This window comes from Carlito syrichta, unplaced genomic scaffold (genome assembly GCF_000164805.1).
Source record: "Carlito syrichta isolate Samal-C Ts95f unplaced genomic scaffold, Tarsius_syrichta-2.0.1 Scaffold309276, whole genome shotgun sequence".
Taxonomy (NCBI): Eukaryota; Metazoa; Chordata; class Mammalia; order Primates; family Tarsiidae; genus Carlito; species Carlito syrichta.
The window spans coordinates 1,982,066-2,002,090 of NW_007253372.1; the positions used below are offsets into that span (position 1 = coordinate 1,982,066).

Here is a 20,025-nt window from a genome sequence, read left to right on the forward strand (position 1 = left end):
GCTGGGCTCCGGCGATCCTTCCGCCTCAGCCTTCCTAGTAGCCGGAATTACAGGCGCGCGCTACCACGCCTGGCTGATTTTTTGATTTATTGTAGAGATGAGGTCTCGCCTACCCAGGTGGGTCTTGAACCCGCGGGCTCAGGCAATCCACTCACCTCAGCCTCCCAAAGGCGCGGGATTACAGGCTGAGCAACCAAGATGTTTGTAGAGATAAAGTTTCACTATGTTGCCCAGGCTGGTTTCGAACTCTTGGGCTCAAGCAATCCACCCACCTCAGCCTCCTAAAATGCTAGGTAAAATTACAAGTGTGTGCCACCATGCCCGGCTCAAAAAGAGTGCTTTAAGAAGGCCATTCCAGCAACAGAAAAAAGGCAGGATGATCAGCCGGTCTGTTCCTTGTGTAATCTGAAATCAACATAAGGAGGCAGAAGTGTGGGTCAGGAGAAAGGGACAGCTCGAGGACAAGCTGCAAAAGAAGGCAAACATCCCATGGAGACATTGTTTTGTCTGATTGTAGGTTGGGTTTTTAAGTTACTAAAAGAAAAAAACCAAAAGCAAGTCTCTTTAAAAAAATTTTGCCTTTTCTCAACAGTCTGCGGGAGGCTTCTTTTTCTCACCCCTGCCTCCCAGAGGCATGCACTTGGGACAGCCACACTGGATTATCACAGCACGCAAGTCTGTCTGGCGCTAACCTAGGGCAAGCCTCTGAATTCACAGCACAGAATTATTCAGCTTCACCACTAAGTGGCTTGAACCACAGGGAACCAGGGCACTGTGCTCCACCTTGCTCTGGCCACCTGTTTCTGCCCGAGGGGGACTCGAGGTGCAAAAGTCACAAATGGCTTGGACTCAAGATGCATCTTCACTTTGTACCACTGTGGGAAACAAAGTCAGCTGGTGTGCACCTGCCAGAGTTACCACATGTCTGCAGCAGGAAGCTGGAGCTGCAGTTCTTTGTGACCCTGGGGCTTTACTTATAAGGTACAGCCTCTGCTGTTTCCTGTAGTAGTCAACAGCTGACCTTCAGAGACCAGGACAGCTTGTGAGCCGATGTTTAAGTGTATGGATACACACATCCTGACCATTCTTGCTTGCATGAGATGCAGTTTAATGATCTGATGGCCGTTTTTGCATTTGGCCTCAAAAGGCCAGAGTCTGGAAGCCCTGTCGCCTGGATTTAGAGATCAAATCATATTCACAAGAAAAAAGAGCAAGATGGAAGCAAAATGAGCAAGAGGAGACAAGGGACACAGACAAAGCATCATGGTAACAAACGAAAGCCTGGTGAGAAACTGCCTGGCAGTAGAGAACTAAGAACACACGCCTCTTTTCAAACTTCACAGTCAGTCATGGATAATATTTCATTGCCTGGCATAGAACCCAACATTTTACACTAGGACAATGAGCTCTTTCTTTCCCAGGTAATGATGAGTTTGTTCCTGAAATAAACGGTCACATGGGGTCGTTGAAGAAGGTTTATGGGCCTTTGGGAACTCTGGCTTTTATTAAGACCAGTGAGTCACCCCCATTCGGTCTTCCTCATTGACCTTTATTCATTTAAGCTGTCGAAAGCATGAGGCTTTCCAAAGTAAAATTTCCGGAACTAGTGTAAGCCTGAGAAAATAAATTGTGGATGCTGCAGCAATAAGTTGAGAATAGCTACCTGGGAGGAATGATTTCCCTTGGTCTGTCCACACTGCTGCAATCCAGGCTGGGGGGAAGTGGGAGGAGCCAGGCGCAGGATACCCTGAAGTAGAGTTCTTAAACTGCTGCTTCCTGACTCCTGGTTCTGGACATGGTTTCTGCAATCTGTAAGTGTTTTTCTGAGTCCCCGCCAACTGTGAAAGGTGCTTGGGACAGTAAAGCCAATGAGGTTTTCCAGGTACACCATCAGACCTACTGACAGAACATCATTCTTTTGGTTTTAATAACCCTGGCAGCAACCTGTCACCACAATACGATTCCTCATGAACGGTCTGATCTGTGACTCAGAGGCTCAAAATAAAAGTGATGAGACATCACTGTCAACCAGCCAAATCCCCAGAGGAGGACAGGGACACTTTGGCACCTGCCTGGCTCTCCCCTAAGACTGCATTATTTTCTGATGATCAAATGACTGCCGCCAAACCAAGTGGGGAAAGTGCACTCCAGGGGAGCTCAACAAAAAGTAGAGGAAAGCGCAGGGTATTTTTCAGCCAGATTGCTTTTAGGACACGGTCTGCCTGGTCAACTGCAAACTGCCAACTGAGACAGGACTCCTGGGACAAATCACAGTAAGTGTACAGCCACGACCCTACAAAACCAGTGCAGTCAAATAGAGAATAGAGAAAAAAAACAAAACAAAGCAAAATGAATATGGCTACTTTTTTTTAAAAGTTAAAAAGTTTACTTGGGGGAAAATTAACTGATATCAGGAAATGTAAAATCACAACCTTTTCTATTACAACCAAGTAACACACACACATTTTTTTCATAATGGAAGACTATACTTTTAGAATTACATTTTAATTCAGTTTAACAGCAGCACACTTGATTCTTAGGTTTATTCTAGAAAAATGTGTTTTTACTGTCAGACGTGGCTACAGGTTTTGCTTTTTGTTATCTGCACTGTGTGTCCCTGTATTTATATCTAGACCAAAGACAGAATTGAACATTATATTTGCTGGTACTCATTTTTAATTAACCTAGAAAAATAGCTGTTCCTGCACCCCAAAGAACACAGACTCAGAATATAAGATTAATGAGAGTGCAGTCTGAAGTGTTTACATTTTCCTTTGTTCTGAGCATCTGTTTCACTGTTTTATTCCCATTAAGCAATTTTAGCTGTAACACAGCATATGTGATTTTCAATAGCATAGCATTATATCCCCATTTCCCCAAAGAAATCCAAACGTCAGTCTGATTTTTTTAAGTGAACAGCAACAGTGAAAAGACATTTACCTGGAGATAAAAAGGAAGTAAACTGATAGAAAATTTCGGTGTCCTTCTTCTGACCGCTGTACCCCACGACACTGCCGACCTCCAGCGGGAAGGTCTTGAGGAAAGCACCAGTTGTCAGGTCGTGAAGCTGCAGAATGTTCTTCACGTCATGGAGGTAGCATAAGACCAAAAAGTTGGACCTGACGCAAGCTACCCACTCTGAAAAGATAAGAGACAAACTTAATGCCATTTTGAAAATTAACGAAAAGCATGTGATTTACTTAAAGGATCAGCAGTTACTGCGTTACACACCACTATGCAGCAGTGAGGCTTGCAAAGTCATTTTATAATCAGTCTTAATCACGCATCTAGTGTTCAGCCTATTCCTTTCATACATGATTGTTTTGTTTCTGAGGGAAATAAAATATTCTCCATCTTGGACTAGGGGCTTTTGATGGTCCAGATCATGTGTGGAATACAAATAGCCCTACCTACCGATTTTGTATGTAATATCACGCTATGGGAGCTGTAAGGAGGAAAACAATGAACACCAATTCATGAGTCTTGTCTGACCTGGTTGTTTATTTGACAAACATGTACTAAGTCCTTGGTGTAAACCAGATTCCCTGCAAAGTACTAGAAAGATAAGTAGGAGGGTAAGGTCAGTTCTGCTTTATATGACACAATCATATAAAAATGCCAGCAGTAAAATGGAAACACAGGTAAAGTTTGGTGGGTTGAGGACTCAAAACAAGGGAGAGTCCTCAAGCAAGAGCTGAAATGAGTCTTGAGAACAGGTGGAGGTGGGAGTGATGGGGGAAAGGACAGCTTTCCACGGGAGGGGACGGGGCGGGTGGGGCAAGACTTGGGACTCAAGAAGTGAAGGGCAGAGTTAGAAGTGAAGGCAGAGGAGAGGAATACGAATGAATGAACAGCAGGAAGGACAGAAGGGAGGAAGCCTGGCAAGGAGAACAAGGGAGAGATCCATTTTTCAAGAAGAAGAAACAAGTTGTTCAGTTTGGGGATGCTGGTGGTGGTCCGCTGGGGCAATCAGTGGGCCAGGGGGAGGGAATGCAGATACCTGTTCCTGAAGAGACACTGTCTGAACTGACATTTAGGAATAATAACATGAATAAAGGATGTATGTATCTGACAACTGAATGCAGGACGATGGAAGCCTGTAAAAGGATGGAGGGAGAAGTCCACGAACATGTTGCGATAAGCCAGGGAGAACACCACACCAAGCTGGGGACAAAGTATGGGCAGGAAAGAAGAGAAACAAAAGATATTTCTTTCCCCAGAAGAATCACCAGGGCTTGATGGCCACAGGGACATGGAGAGTGAGGAAGAAATGAGTTCTCCTCAACTCTCAGGCTGTAACTTGCAGTAACCGTGCTCAGTGACAGAGCAGGAGAACAGAAGTGAAAGAGGCGACAGAAAAGGAGAAAACAGGAGGCAGGCTTGGAGGTCAACCTGAGATAGGTCATCCAGGGAGAGATGCTACAGCAAATGAAGTGAGGATGGGCTTGCAGATGACAGGTCACATGTGATGAAAAGACAAGCCTTTCTGGGTTTCAATGGAGGCTGGTGGGTTGAGGTTCTTGACACTGCTTATTTTTATAACCCAAGAAACCAGCAGTTCATGCTGACGGTGTTAGAATTTATCCACATGAACATGAACAACAGGACATCAGCAGAGGTGACTCAGGATCACCTGGGACCTCGATCTTGGGTTGTTTAGATTAGTAGAGCAAACTTTTCCTCAAATGAGGATATAAAAAAGAACTCTTACATCCAAAAGTCATCACTCATTCTCCAATATAATTTTTTAAAAGTACCTCAACCAAGCAATATATTTCATGTGGCTTCATGTTCTAAAGAAGGAACAGTATGGGGGGAAAAATGAAGTAAATTATAGTTGTCAAAGAATAATCAATCTGTGTTAACTATGAGTACATCAGAATTCTAAAACAGACAAAAGTGAATAAAAAAGGACAAGGTGATTTGTAGACTGTCATTAATAAAAGCTCTGACTTTATAGCTGTGCTTTATGACTCATCTCTGGTTTTTATTCTCAATAGGGCATTCTGTGCTAATGATATATAGCAAATTCAACTGTGCTTCTCTTTGAATTGATGAGTTCTAGTGAATATTGAAGGTTTCCCCTTTCCAGTCTAAAGAACCTATAACCTTTCAGAAGGAAGGTTAAAAAAATATATCACCACCCCCAAAATCTCTGAGCATTAATTTGCATTTCATCTGATCTTTTAAGTGAGAAACGATGTTACCTTAAGGCCTAGCTAAAACCCCCATTCTGGCTTTAAATGGCAGAAAATGCAGATGCCTGGGGAAATATTTACAACATCTATGATGGCTCCCTATGCAAGAACCCTGTTCTAACATAGTCTGTGCCTGAAAAAACAGAGGGTACCCTCCTTGAAGACTACGCCACTTAAGTCTCATTTGGTCACACCAACACTTGAGGTCAATGCCTATGGAGCAGAGTGCTGAATCTGACACTTAGGAAGTACTCAATAAACGCTGACTGTGACTATTCCTGCCTCTATCTAGACAGAAGCCACAAGGCTATCAACGAGACTACCTAATAGATTTCTAACACAAAGATGTTCAGGGAAATGTCCAAAAAACCTGTTCTAGGACTCATGGGTCCCTCATCTAAATGAAAACAAGGGCCAGAGAGTGGACAGAAGGTTTTGAGGAGACAGGTGTGAAATTTTCTTGGAAAGAACCCCTGCTTTAAGTGCCCCTCTCTACCAGAGAGAGCGTGACAGGATTATGACCCCACTAACCCTGAGAGACACAAGAGTTCTGGTGCCTCACCCAACCCTGAGAAGTTAAAGGACTGTGCCTTGAGACCTACGAAGCAGAAGGGCCGACTGACTACTCTAGAGGAAGAGCCTGGAATGGGTTGTTGCCTCAGGGTTGCAGATGTGGATTTTGCAGGAAAGAACAGGCATGAGGTTGTCTTGGGTCCTGTCTAATAGAACTGTCTGCTGGGGTGCAGTCAGATGTCCAGGGACTGAAGAGAATCTCAGGCAAATACCCAGTAGTGCTTTCTCAGGGCACTGCAGGAGTAAGGGCCCAGCAGGGACTGCCCACAGGAGCCCGTGACCCGGAGAGGGTCAGTGGCAGTCATGTGCCATTCCCCTACCTCTGAGTAATGCCAGCTTTAAATACCTTCCAGGCACAGAGAGAGCATACTACCTGGAGCCAGGAAGCAAGAGTTCCCAATTGGTCTAGGATGTGAACCTGGATCTGTCTGACTCTAACACCTGTGCTTTAATTCACCGAAAAACACATCTCAGAACTGCTTTATCTAAAGACACAGCCACTTGGAAGATCTCAAAAAGGATGATTTTCTCGATTATATACTATGCATCTTTGCATTTAGAAATGGCTCTAGATTTTCTTTCTTTTTTTTTTTTTTTTTAAGTCGAAGTCTCATTCTGTCACCCACCCAGGAGTGCAGTAACATGCTCACAACTATCTCAGTCTTGACCTGCTGAGCTCAGGTGATCCTTCCACTTCAGCCTTCCAAGCAGCTAGGACTATACAGGCGTTGCCACCATGCCTGGCTATTTTTCTGATTTATTGTAGAGATGAGGTCTCACCAAGTTGCCCAGGCTGGTCTTGAACTCTTGAGCTCAGGCAATCCTCTCGCCTCTGTCTTCCAAAGTGCTAGGATTACAGGCATGCACCACCGTGCCTGGTTAGCCCTATATTTTATTTTCATTCAACCCATCAGTAGTAGTTTACCTCCAACAAGTCAGCTCTTCATTCGCCTTAAGGTACTGAACTCTCCTTTTGTATTAAAAAAAAAACCTCTCCAAATTAGTGAGTTTTCTTCTAATCAAATTCAGTATTCATGCGATAAATAATTTATAAAGTTGCATATCATTTTTGGAAAAAATCACAGATAATGAATAAAAGAACTGAAAGGTACCATGAAACACGAATGACACGCAAGTGAGATTCTCAAAAGGTTAATGTAGTTCACTGCACAAAGCAGCAACTGCAATGGATTTCAATTAAATCTGATGATAGTCTATTCCCTTTTCTAATAGGAGGACTGTAAATCCACCCTAAGATCAACAACAGGCATAATGCAAATAGCCAAAGCTTATTCAAAACCTTAAAGCTAGGGGTTCTAAATCCAAACAGCTTAAAAAATTAAATGTTCATGATTATTATCAGACATTAAGTACACCAAGACAAGTGATTTATAAAAAAAAATAGTGCCTTTGAAAGTCTGAATTCATACCTTCATCACTTTTATGAAGATACTGAATTTCTACAAAATACAGTACTAAGATATAAAGAGTACTTTCACACAGTAAAGACTTGGATGCACTATTTAGATACTTCCCTCCTGATAATTACAGGTAGATGTTTTGGTTTTTGTTTTAACCTCGTCCCAGGTCACCTGAGGATAAGAGATGTACTAACTTATTGACTTTCTCATCAAAAACAAAAGCACAGCTTTCTTTCTTTTTTTTTTTTTTTGAGTTGGAGTCTCACTCTGTCGCCCAGACTGGAGTGCAGTGGCTGCTCCCGGCCACCGCAGCCTCGACCTGCTGGGCTCCAGTGATCCTTCCACCTCAGCCTTCCAAGTAGCCAGAATTACAGGTGCGTGCTACCACGCCCGGCTGATTTTTTGATTTATTGTAGAGATGAGGTCTTGCTGCCCAGGCGGGTCTCGAACCCACGGGCTCAGGCAATCCACTCACCTCAGCCTCCCAAAGGCATGGGATTACAGGCTGAGCCACCGGGCCCGGCAATCACAGCTTTCAAGTCACAGGTATGCTTACCTAAGACATCTTTCTCGTGCTCTGGAACAAGCACTTTCCACTTGGACTCATCAGGATCCGTGAAGTCAATGTTGATCAGGCGGTAGTTGGGAGAATGGCGATTCGTCTTGAATGTGAACACTGTCCCCTCGTTGGTGACATAGTCATACTCTCCTTCAAAGTTGTCGATCAGTTTCACCCACTTCAGGATTCCTGGCAAGACACCAAGCATTCCCGTCACCTCTCCATTGTTTAAAAATGCTGCGGGTTTGTGTGTAGGGAGGGGAGGGTGGATCTTTATCTACAGAACGCAAAGCAGAGGTGATCTCTGGAAGATCTAAGGCATGAAAAAGAGCAAGGACCAGTTGTGGGTGAATTTAAGGCTTTTGTTGTTGTTGTTGTTTTGTTTTTTCAGATAGAGACAAAGTCTCATTATGCTGCCCAAGCTGTTCTTGAATTCCTGAGCTCAAGCAATCCTCCTGCCTTGGCCTCCCAAAGTGCTGACACTACAGGTATGAGCCATTGTGCCGGCATTACAGGCATGAGCCACTGTGCCAAGTCAAATTATAACTTTAAAAAAATGCTAAGGAGACCCTGAAAAACCTGGCAAGAAGCAAAGAGTAAGAGGCCCACCCTCTTGGTCCACAGCCCCACATAGTCTGGCAAATCCTCTTCTACCCGAGCCAGTCTCAAATCTGAGCACCTCTCTCTACCTCTCCTGTCATCACACCAGTCCACTCCAAGACTTTGTCGTCTCCATCTTGGTCTATAGCAGTGACCCTCAACCATGGACCATTTCATCTCTGGGAGGAAGCTTGAAAGTCTATGGAGATATTTTTGGTTGTCATAACTTGAGGGTGGGGCTGCTACTGGCACCTAGTGGGTAGAGGCAGAGATGCTGGCAGACATGTCACAATGCACAGGACAGACCCACGGCAAAGAAGCAGCCAGCCTAAAAATGCTGAGTTTGAGAAGCTTGGTCTACAGCAGGGGTGTCCAACCTTTCGGCTCCCCTGGGCTACATCAAGTAAAGAGGAATTGTCTTGGACTGCATATAAATTATATAATATAGTTTTATATATATATATATATATATATATATATAAAGTGTATATATATAATAAGACTTTTTTGTTATAAAGTTTAGAAAAATGAGAACAATATAAAACTAGTGAGAAATTTTACCTTGTTTTTGTAAAACTAATCTATCAATGTCTGGTTTGATGATGTTGTTGCATTTCTGAGTGAGTTCTCAAGGTGCTCGTCAGAAATGTTTGCTCGAATTTTGCTCTCCATGTGTTTCATCATTGAAAACAGCTGCTCATAAATTTATGTACTGCTAAAAAGCAAGGTCATGAATAAGGTGTGACTGTGAACTTCAATAATGAAACTATACATGGGTTCACGAAGAAAATAAGCACTAAATAACACATGATGTTAAATGATTTTGTGGGGTCACATGACTAGCTATCTTGCGCTACAAGTTAGACATGCTTAGTCTACAGCATTAGCTTCCTGCCTGGTCTTCCTGCTGTCATTCTTGATCTTCTTGGTTTAACAGCTATCACGTATGTCTTTATATCCTAAACTGGCCCATGTTATACCCTTAGAAACTTTCAGTGACTTTCACATTATGCTTTGAATAACACCCAAATTCCTTCTCATGGTATCCATGGTTGTGCACCCTACAATACTCTCTCCCTTGGCCAACTTCAGAATGTTCCAACTCCTGCCTCACCTTCCGACCCCTAACAGCAATGACCTTTGTTAGGTTCCTTAAAATGTGCTCAAGACATGTCACAGCCTGTCTCCTCTGCCTGGCCCATTCTTGAACAGCTAATGGGCACACAGTTTATTTCTTCATGGCACTTCTCTCAATATATAATTAGGTATTTATTTGCTTGTTTATTATTATTATTATGTTCATTCATTCTTTCATACATGGCCCAAAGTAGAGTGGTAGCTTACTTCAAAAGTGCAAAATAAAATTTGTATTGAATAAAAGAAGGGATATTTTCTAGTCATTTGGAACTAGTGTGGAGATGGTCATCACTAAAAAAATCTTAAATATGTTAACCACCATCATCATTTAATGGCTTACAAAATGCTACTTTTACTACTTAAAAAAAACTCACTGGAAAGGCATCTGCTTCATAATGAGTTTGATATAGACAGAGAAGCTCTTGAAAGTTTTACAAACTAAAAAGGTCTATGACTTATAAACAACTAAAGGGCAATACCACATCGTAGCTATTCTCTAATCATCTACTTTTAATTTCACAGTGAAATTGCTACATTAATTTGGATAGTTCATTAATATTCCTTGACTCTTTCAAGGCAATTTTACATTCATTATCTCATTCACCTCCATAGCACATCTTTAAATAATCTGTTATTGAATTAAACTTATCCAGGAAAATAAATTCCACCATGGAAAGGGAGTTTTGTGGTTAGACATATTTGGATGAAAACTTCAGCTCTAATACTATTTGGTTGGGTGACTTTAAGCAATATCTTTTTATTCCTTGCCAAGCATCATTTTCTCAGCTGTAAGCTAAAAATAAAAAGTAACTGTGAAAATTATTATATACTAGTGCCTACTCTACAATAAAAACTCAACAAATACTATTTTAAAAGAAGTGACTAGAATTAAGGCTAATGGTAAGTAGTTTTTAAAAACTTATAGCTTTCCTGTATGCCAATAGACCAGTTAGAAAAAAATAGGGGGAACTTCATTTACAATAGATGCAAAATTAATAAAATACCTAGGATAGCATTAAAAATGAAATGTGGAGCCTAGATCAAGAAGCTTCTAAAAACTAGTTTAAGAAAACTTAAAAACAAAAACACCTGAATAACTGGAAACACATATCTGTAAGTGAGACAGTTCAATATTTTAATGGTACAAATAATCCCAGAGGAAATCTACAGATTTAACACAATTCCAATCAAAATCCAAATCAGAATTTTAGGGAACTTGACAACATCATTCTAAAATTCATCTTGAAGAATAAACACATAGGAAGAAAATCAATATATTTTTGATAATAGAACGAGGAGAAACATCCTGTACTACGATGCTCTAAACAAGCCCCTCCCCTCCTAATGGTCATCGTTATCCTGCCTTTTATGCTGATCTCCTTCTTGCTTTTCTTTGTAGTTTTTCTGCTTTCATATGCATTCACAACACTATAGTCTAGTTTTGTCTCATTTGTGAACATTCTAATATCATAACATATTTCTTTGCATATGACTTCCTTCACTTGCCATTATGTTTGCAAGAATATTCATTCTTCAGTTATTGACCTTTTGGTTAAATCTTATTGTGCTCAAATAACATACTCTGTAAGACTTCAGTCCTTTAAAATTTGTTGAGAAAAGCCTTGTGGTCTAAATTAAAGAAAAAAAAAATTTTTTTTAACGTTCCAGTATGTAATTGAAAAGAATATGAATTCTGCAGTTGATGGTTATGATATGGCAAACATGCCTATTAGGCCACTTATTAATTATTTTGTTCAACTCTTCATATATTTACTAATTTCTTTTGGCTATCTCTTCTATCAGTCACAGAAAAGGTCTATTAAAAATGTTCCTCTAGAATTGTGGATTTATCTACTTTTACTTGTATTTCTATGAATTTTTTTCTCCTTATATTTTGAAATCATGCTATTAGATATATACAGTTACAATAAATAAACAGAATTGCATTTTTTATACTGATAAAGTATTTTCTCCAGCAATGCATTTTTGCTTTAAAGTCTACTTTGATATTAGAATAGCTACTGCATTTTCATGGTAGTATCTTAGACCAGTTATTATTTACTTTCTCATTAGCTTTGTGATGCCCTCAAATAGACACTTTCTCTAGATTTTCTAGTTGTATTTTATAGAATGGTTCGTCCCAATCTGTAGTTTATCATTTTGAAAAGAGTTTGTTCTTCTCCATGACTACAAACCCACATTTTTCTACCTATTGCTGGGCTACATTCTAGGCAATTCCTTTATATTTTATATTCTATTTCACTAATTCTCCCTTCAGCTGTGTCTAATCTCTTTTTTAGCCTAATAACTAAAATTTCAATGTTAATGACCTTTTTTTTGATTTTTAGAAGTTCTATTTAGTCCTTTTCCAAATCTATCTCGTCATTCTTTATAGTATCTTATTTCTTGCTTATGTTTCTAATTTTTTAAATGGCATCACACTGATTGTTTATTTATTTATTTTATTTATTTATTTATTTATTTATTTATTTTGAGTTGGAGTCTCACTCTGTCGCCCAGACTGGAGTGTAGTGGCCGCTCCCGGCCACCGCAGCCTCGACCTGCTGGGCTCCGGCGATCCTTCCAACTCAGCCTTCCAAGTAGCCGGAATTACAGGCGTGCGCTACCATGCCCAGCTGATTTTTTGATTTATTGTAGAGATGAGGTCTCGCTGCCCAGGCGGGTCTCGAACCCGCGGGCTCAGGCAATCCACTCACCTCAGCCTCCCAAAGGCGCAGGATTACAGGCTGAGCCACCGAGCCCGGCTTTGATTGTTTATTTTTAAGTGTATTTAACATACTTATTTTTTTATTAGAAATCTGATAATTCCCTTCTGGTGTTTCTGCAGGCTTGATTTCTCATGCTGGCAAATTTCTTTACATTTGTTATAATTTTTGACTGTGAACTGCTGATTTTCCTTGAAACCTTTTTGTGGGAATTCTTGGAGACCTAGGTTGAAGAGGCACTCTTCCAGAGAAGATATGCATTTGTTTCTGCTTGACTCTTGGGATATAACCAATCCAAGAGCACTTTAAATTCTTGGCATGAGGCTTTTGAACCTTATAGGTACAATCAAGTCAACCTGCACTCATGTGAAAGTCAGCCTTTCTCATGTTTTAGGAGAATTCACATCCTGCCTTCCCAATCCCTCACTTGTGCTAAGATAAAGACAAGCACGTAGGCTAGGCGCAGTAGCTCATGCCTGTAATCCTAGCACTTTGGGAGACCAAGGTGGGAGGATCACTTGAGTCCAGGAGTTCAAGACCAGCCTGGGCAATATGGTAAGACTCCATTTCTACAAACAAAACAAAACAAAAGACTGGCAGGTCTCCTTACTGTATGCTCTCCATCCCCAGCCTGACTACTTGCAGGTTTATTTACCAATCACTCTTACTTTGAGGGTGTCTCATTTGACTCCCAACTATGGAGAATCACAAGTTTTACCTCTCATCTACCTTGTCCCAGAAGAAACATTCAGGGACAACCCAGCTCACATTCCAGGATTTCTGTTTTCATTTTGTCTTTGCTTTTAATGGTTTCCCTTTGTTGTGCCAACTTAGCAATGTACTTGGAAAAATGCTTTATACATATTTTACAACATTTCAGTTGTTTCAATTGAGAAGTTACTCAGAGTATAGAATCTGCTAACACCTAAAAACAGATGTCCTTACAATTAATTTTCATAAAAGGTTAAATTCTGCATCTGAGCTACAATTATGTTTTGTTTTGTTTTTTATCCAAAGAAAAACCACTAACCTCAAAAGACTACTCGGCAGGTGATCCACTTAAAGGCAAATGCATCTCGGTTTACATAAAATAATGCTTTAAAAGAAAAAAAAAATTCCCAAAGAAAAGCAATGTAAGTACAACATGAGCTGGTAATACAAAATTTGAAGAAAATAGGAAATGTAAATTTATTTATAATAAGAATGATGAAACAAGTTTCTGGACTATGACATTTGCAGACACAAAATCTTAGTTCAGTGAAATGTCAGATTCTTTAAATGTTCCTCTGACAATAAAGCATTTCCTGATGTGAAACCTTTATTTCACAAAGTAACCATCTTATGGTTTCTGCTGAAAAGGTCATATGGCCAGTTGTATTTGTTATGAACCCTACCTATCCAAAGTCACTAGAATAAGCACCAAAGGCAAAACACAGTAGAAATTCCCTTCAGTACTACCCATAATCAGGTAAGCTTGAAGATGTGGCAAGCGTATTTAAATCACCAGGTTGCAATGAACAACAAAACAACAAAAAAGTCTGTGCTCATTAACTGCCACCAAATTCTGAAGCGTTAACCTCGGCCATAAATACATACAAATCATAAGCTTATTTCGAATAAGGAATGTGGCTGGATTTACAAAAATCCAGCTATAAAATTTGAAAAACAGTCCCAAGCATAGACCCTCACAGGGCAGGATGTTTTAAAAGAGAGCTCATGCAATCCTTTTTCTCTCCTGAAACCTTGGCTCCTCAGGCTTTTGGTAGAGAAATAAATCAAGAGAAAAGGTTATTTCAGTTGAACAATGGGGCTCATTCATTTTTGCTCCTCACAAGCTCAAATGTTGTTGATTTAAATGGAAAACAGGAAAATTACTTTTTAAAAAGAGACATAATTTAACTCTTTCACCATGTCACTTTGTGCCACCTTCTCTAAGGTTCTTTTGTCTATAAGTGGCATTATTCAGTTTGAAGCCAACTGAATTCAATTCCTGAACCTCTCTATGTTAAAATACTAAAATTACCTTTTATAAACCTGCTTCTCAGTGGGGACTGATTCGTTTATTGAGTGAAGATTAGCTTAAAATAATTTTTTAAAAATCGCATGCTTTTCCTACAGCACAGCCATACTTTCATTACTTTGAAAAATCATCAGTGATATTATCTACATTTCACAGGAGTTGGGTCAGCTCCTAGTAATAGGAGCTAAAGTGCTTTAATACTTTACAAAAACTATATGGGTTTGATATGCCAGAATAACAACAAATGTAAGATGTGGTCAGGCTCTGAGGCTGAGGAGAGCACTGGCTACTGTTGGCCTGAATGAAGACTTCCTTCTGTCTTACTCTGCAACATGATAATGGTTAAATTTACCTGGATCCCAGTCTTCAAATGGCATTGGGAAAGCCAGTTGGTCTCACCAACCTCAGTGTATGGGGGTAATAATTTGTGCTCCTTAGAGGTTGCTGAAAAAACTGAATGACATATCTATATTGGTAGCTCAGAAGCTGACACACAGGAAATGCTACATAAACAACACTACTATTCTAAATAACGCCAGTTTTTTGAAGTGACAAAAATAAATTGAATGTGGCTGCTGAACAGTATGGTTTTGCTAACAGTGAATCTTGAAGATCCAATTTCTATCTCTCATGGCACATGGCCATTTTCCTAGAAAAAGTCCTTATGGTCAATAATTTCAAAATTAGTATAAATACTCATTTTATCACTGGTATTTTGACTTTTATGTCAAATTTCCTCTTTTGCTTCTTTTTTAAATTCTGTCTTCTGTTGTCTCAGTTCTCTTTGGCTTTGCTGCTCTCCCACTCTGACATATAATTCTCTCTACCAACTCCCTGACTTCTCATGGAAGCCCTCCCACCCTGTTGGTCTGGCTTTTAGCACTCAGATGACTTTGCTAAGCTTTGGACAACTCATGCTTAAAGTGTCTTGAATGCTTCTCTCTCCTTTCCCCTCTACCCCAAAGAATGCCTAGCCGGCCAGACATTGACGACCAAGTCAATATCATCTTTGCTACTAAAAATAAGAGATGCATCAGCCAGAGATAGTGGAATAAACAATTTATGTGTCTGACAAATACTCAATTTCCTTTTATGATTATGTGTTAGCACACAGTATAGATTAATTTCTTATGCAGGAAAAAACCAATTTTTGTTAATGACATGACAGTAAAACAGAGATATGGTAAGTACTGAAAATTTCATCAATCTAAAATGATCAAACTTTTAGCAAAAAAGGAAAGAGCAGAGAGACAGGTTAGTGAAAGTTGGGGCAAAGCTAGTAAATCCTTTTAGAAAGCAATATGTCAGCACCTCCACCTTTTTTGAACCCTTCATAAATGCTGTGGCATTACCAAGATCATTCCAGGCCTGTTTTAAGGATGCCTACATTGAAGAGGGGGTGTTAAAGTACTAACAACATGGATTTCCAGATTTATTTATAGTTCTTTTCACCTAACAATAGCTTCTTAAGGATTCTATTTTAAAAACCTCTGATATAAGTTTAAACGTATTCAGAATTGGGACAGTCAGCTCATTTTCTTTCTTTCTTTTCTTTTGCTAATTACTTCATAAAGTAGGAAATAAAAAAGTATCTGACTTTCTATAGAAAATAATTTTTTAAAAGACAAAGAGAGAAGGGAACAAATAAAAGAAAGAAAACAGAGAGGACAGGGAGAGAGTATGAGCTTGGGTATGTCAGTGGGTCACAGCAACTGTCCCCTAACAATCTCCACATCTGTCATCCAGCAGGTGAGGGGCACGGGAGGGGCAGAGACCACAGGCGGTCATTGCCCCAATTGTCCAACACAATGTCTAGCACAGGGTGGGACACTGATGCACGTGTACTGTATTAACTAAATGTAAAATGCATATATGCCTACACCGTAGACTGAACCTTATGCATAGTTGTTTATCATGTAAAGATAACAAAAGTAATAAAATTTAAGTTTATATTTTTAAGGTAAAAATTCACTTAAGTTTTCACATACATTTTTAAAGGTCTACAAACTTGAGAGAAAAGAAACAACTCTGAGCCCTAATATTTACCCATCATGTAGAAAATATGTGAAAATTTATTCTAAATTTAGTCTATGTAACTAACGTACATGAAGCAACTTTATGTATATTCAAAATAAAATTATTTATAGCAAACTTAGAAAATAAAGAATATATACGCTTCAAAAAATAGTCTTGGTTAGAAAAGTACAGAAAATGTAACTAAGACAAATTATTTTCTGGGAAGGTTCAAGATGATTAATTTTAACTAATCTGCAGGCATGAGTCACATTAAGAATCACAGTAGTCGCCGGGCTCAGTGGCTCAGCCTGTAATCCTGCGCCTTTGGGAGGCTGAGGTGAGTGGATTGCCTGAGCCCACGGGTTCGAGACCCGCCTGGGCCTCATCTCTACAATAAATCAAAAAATCAGCCGGGCGTGGTAGCGCACGCCTGTAATTCCGGCTACTCGGAAGGCTGAGGCGGAAGGATCGCCAGAGCCCAGCAGGTCGAGGCTACGGAGGCCAGGAGCGGCCACTGCACTCCAGTCTGGGCGACAGAGTGAGACTCCAACTCAAAAACAAAAGAATCACAATAGTCAAGACTCAGCTGTCTTTCCTATTGTAGAACTAATAAAATGTCATGCTAGCCTGGAGTCCTTAATGACACCTTGATACCTCTTCACTTTTGATTTTAAACAAGCAACAGTGAAACAGAAATCTGCTCACACAGTATGCAGGACTGAAAAAAAAAAAAAGATCTGTAACCCACCATCCCCAGGGCTTCATAAAATACAATAATTTAATTTTAAAAAATTTTAGATTGGGTGTGGTGGCTCATGTCTGTAATATCAGCACTTTGGGAGGCCACGGTAGGAGGATCACTTGATCCCAGAAGTTCAAGACTGGTCTAGGCAACATAGCATGACCTTGTCTCTACAAAAAAAAAAAAAAATAGCCAGGCATGGTGGTGTTCACCTGTAGTTCCAGCTACTCAGGAGGCTGAGGCAGGAGAATCGCCTGAGCCCAGGAAGTCAAGGCTGTGATGAGCTGCAACTGAGTGAGATCCTGACTCAAAAGGAATTTTTTTTTTTTAAGGAAGCCACAGGGGTAAAGATTCCAAATGCTCACAACAAAATTAGTTGCAGAGAAAGGATGGCTTATGAAGAAGCAGACTACCTTAGCAACAAGAACTCCTAAAGGGACAAGTGAGAACATTTGCAGTAAGCTGGTACACACCTACTATGATCCCAACAGGAACTGATTTAGGTTCTGGGGACTCCAGGGAACAAGACAGACAAGGTCCTTGAAATCAGGTACCCCACAGATCCTCACATCAAGTGTTTTTGTACACAGAGAGAAGGAAATTAGAATGAGGGACAGAAGGAGAAGGGGCAGCTGCAGAGACAGATGCCGCCAGAAGCCCAAGAAAGCCTGATAAACCCTGGGGCAGAAAACTGCCCTCTCTCCAGGCAAAAAGGCAGTCACTCCACACATGCTTCTATAGCAAGCCAGCGGAGAAGTGGGCGCAATACTCATTGGAGAAGATCCTCTTAGCTGTTTCGAAGAACTGAGCAATTATACAAACTTCTAGGCCCAGACGATAGGCCTTAATGCCATTTCCACACATGAGGTGAGTCATGGGAATTACATATTCACAAAAGGATTTTTTTTTTTTTTTTTAAAGGAGCAACTGCAACCTTGACTGCAGTTACTGGGAAAGATCTAATGGGATCCACAGTTCATAACAAGCATATTCATACTACTCTTAAGCAACAATACTGCAAATATAAGCAGCAGAAATGAGGTTCTCCAAGAAAGGTTAAGGATGACAGGTGAGAGAGTGCCCCCATAAGGCAGCAAGTAAAAACAGAAACCCACATGCTCCTGAAAAAAACAATCCTGGTTCGGAGATCTCACTCGACTCTCAGATTCAAAGATACTTTCCACCCTGCATTGTTGAGTTTTGTTCTCCTTATGTGCTGTCTTTTTAAATAATACTAAATTGCCATTGGTTGCTTTTTTGTGCTTTTTATGTTTCTCATTTTAAAATGCACATGGACAGAAGGTGTCTTAGGAGACAGTGATGTCAGAAATGTGACAGCCATCTAAGTAAAATGATTTTGTTCTCAAGAAAGGCAATTTAGTGGCATCCTAATATATAATACATTCATTTATATGAAAAAATGCTGATAAGTACCCCATCTTTAAAGAGAAAAAGATTCAAATCATAGCAGAAAGGCTTTAGGTTATCAAAAGGGGTATAGATTTCAGTAAAACAAAATTAGAGGTTCCAGGACACTGGGTTCAGTTTCAGTCACTAGTTATTCCAGTTTAAATCATCTAACATTTCCGTTAACTAGTCCATTTAGCATTTAAGTTAAATGTTAATTATTCTTCCTCGTGGTTTAAACAGGATTACAGAAATGGAGGAGCAGGTAAAAACTAGGAGGTAGTTATGATCACCAGCTGGGTATACAAAACCATGAATTTTCAATTACCAGCCTGTAGAATTAGACATCTTCCTCAGAGTCCCACTAGAGGCATATCTATTTGTGTGTGTGTGTGTGTGTGTGTGTGTGTGTGTGTGTGTGCATGTTTTGTTGTTTTTAAAGAAAGGATTCTTTTCTATGAATCTGGTTTTGCCGAAAACAAGTTAATTTAAAAATCTGTATTTGAAGCAGCTTTGATACTGAAGATAATTTTTCTTTTAAAGGGTATCCTCCATTTAGTTTTTAAAGCTACCTAAATCTAAAGTATGGCGATTCTAAATATTCCCCTTTTACAGAGAAAAAAAGGAATAGTAAATATTTTAGAACCCACTGTATGCCCAGACCTTGCTAAGCCCTTCTTTGCATTTCCATATTCCTCACAATGAAGTAGATATTATTTCTCTACTTGTAGACAGGAAAATATTAAGGAAGAGAGAAAAAAAAAAAACACTTTCCTAGGGTCACCAGTTATTTAGTGGTGAGCTGAGATTAAAATTCAAATCTGATTTGAAAGGCTATGGTTATTGTCCCAATATATCCAACTGTAATTTGTAGGAACTATTTAAAACATGTTAATGATCACTAACTCATTCTGCCATGTTTCCCCTTTTATAGACTAAAGTGTACTTACTCTCTTCAATAGTTACATACTGAGATATACTAATTGTTTCTTTAAATAGTCATAATCGTATCATTGACTCACAATGAACCAGCAATCAATTAAAAAACAGACAAAATTTCTCTAATCTTGTCCTGCATAACTGACTTTTGAACCTAAGGATGAAAACTGATATCCACTTGATCAATCACTGCAACTGTTAAGAGCTTTCAAAATCTCAGAACTACCAAAGAATAACTTCTCTGAAGTTTGTGTCACCTACAAACTTAACACTAGTAAGGTAATGGTTAGAAAAAGATAACCACCTAGAAGACAGCAGTTATCCCTGGAGAACACTCTCCAAGTTGATCTAATCTGCCAGTATGCAGTCCCACAGCTTCAAATCCACCAGTTCCACCTGTCCTATTATTCACTTCACATTTTTCCTTGTAGACAGGATACAACACACTTTTCCAAGTATCTCAAGTTTAGTAACCTTATCAGGTGACTATCATAAGACTGGCTTGCTCTATTCCTCTTGATGTGGTTTTTCCGTGAGCTTGCTGTGATGGTCCTTTTGCTATCAACTTGGCTAGGCTCATGTTCCTAACACTAATCTAGGTGTTGCTGTGAAGTTATTTTGTAGATGTGATTAAAATCCATAATCATCTGACATTAACTGATTATCCTAGATTATCGGTTAAGGGAG

General features: G+C 39.7%; 1 protein-coding gene across 1 annotated transcript in view; it reads right to left on the bottom strand.

The window, feature by feature from the left end:
* Positions 1 to 20,025, bottom strand: part of PREP (prolyl endopeptidase) — a 139,321-nt gene that overhangs the window by 61,166 nt on the left and 58,130 nt on the right. The window contains exons 9-10 of the mRNA XM_008067059.2: positions 7,749 to 7,940; positions 2,941 to 3,138 (exon numbers count right to left, since the gene is read on the bottom strand). Coding sequence (XP_008065250.2) covers positions 2,941 to 3,138; positions 7,749 to 7,940 — 390 coding nt within the window. The remainder of the gene's footprint in view (positions 1 to 2,940; positions 3,139 to 7,748; positions 7,941 to 20,025) is intronic.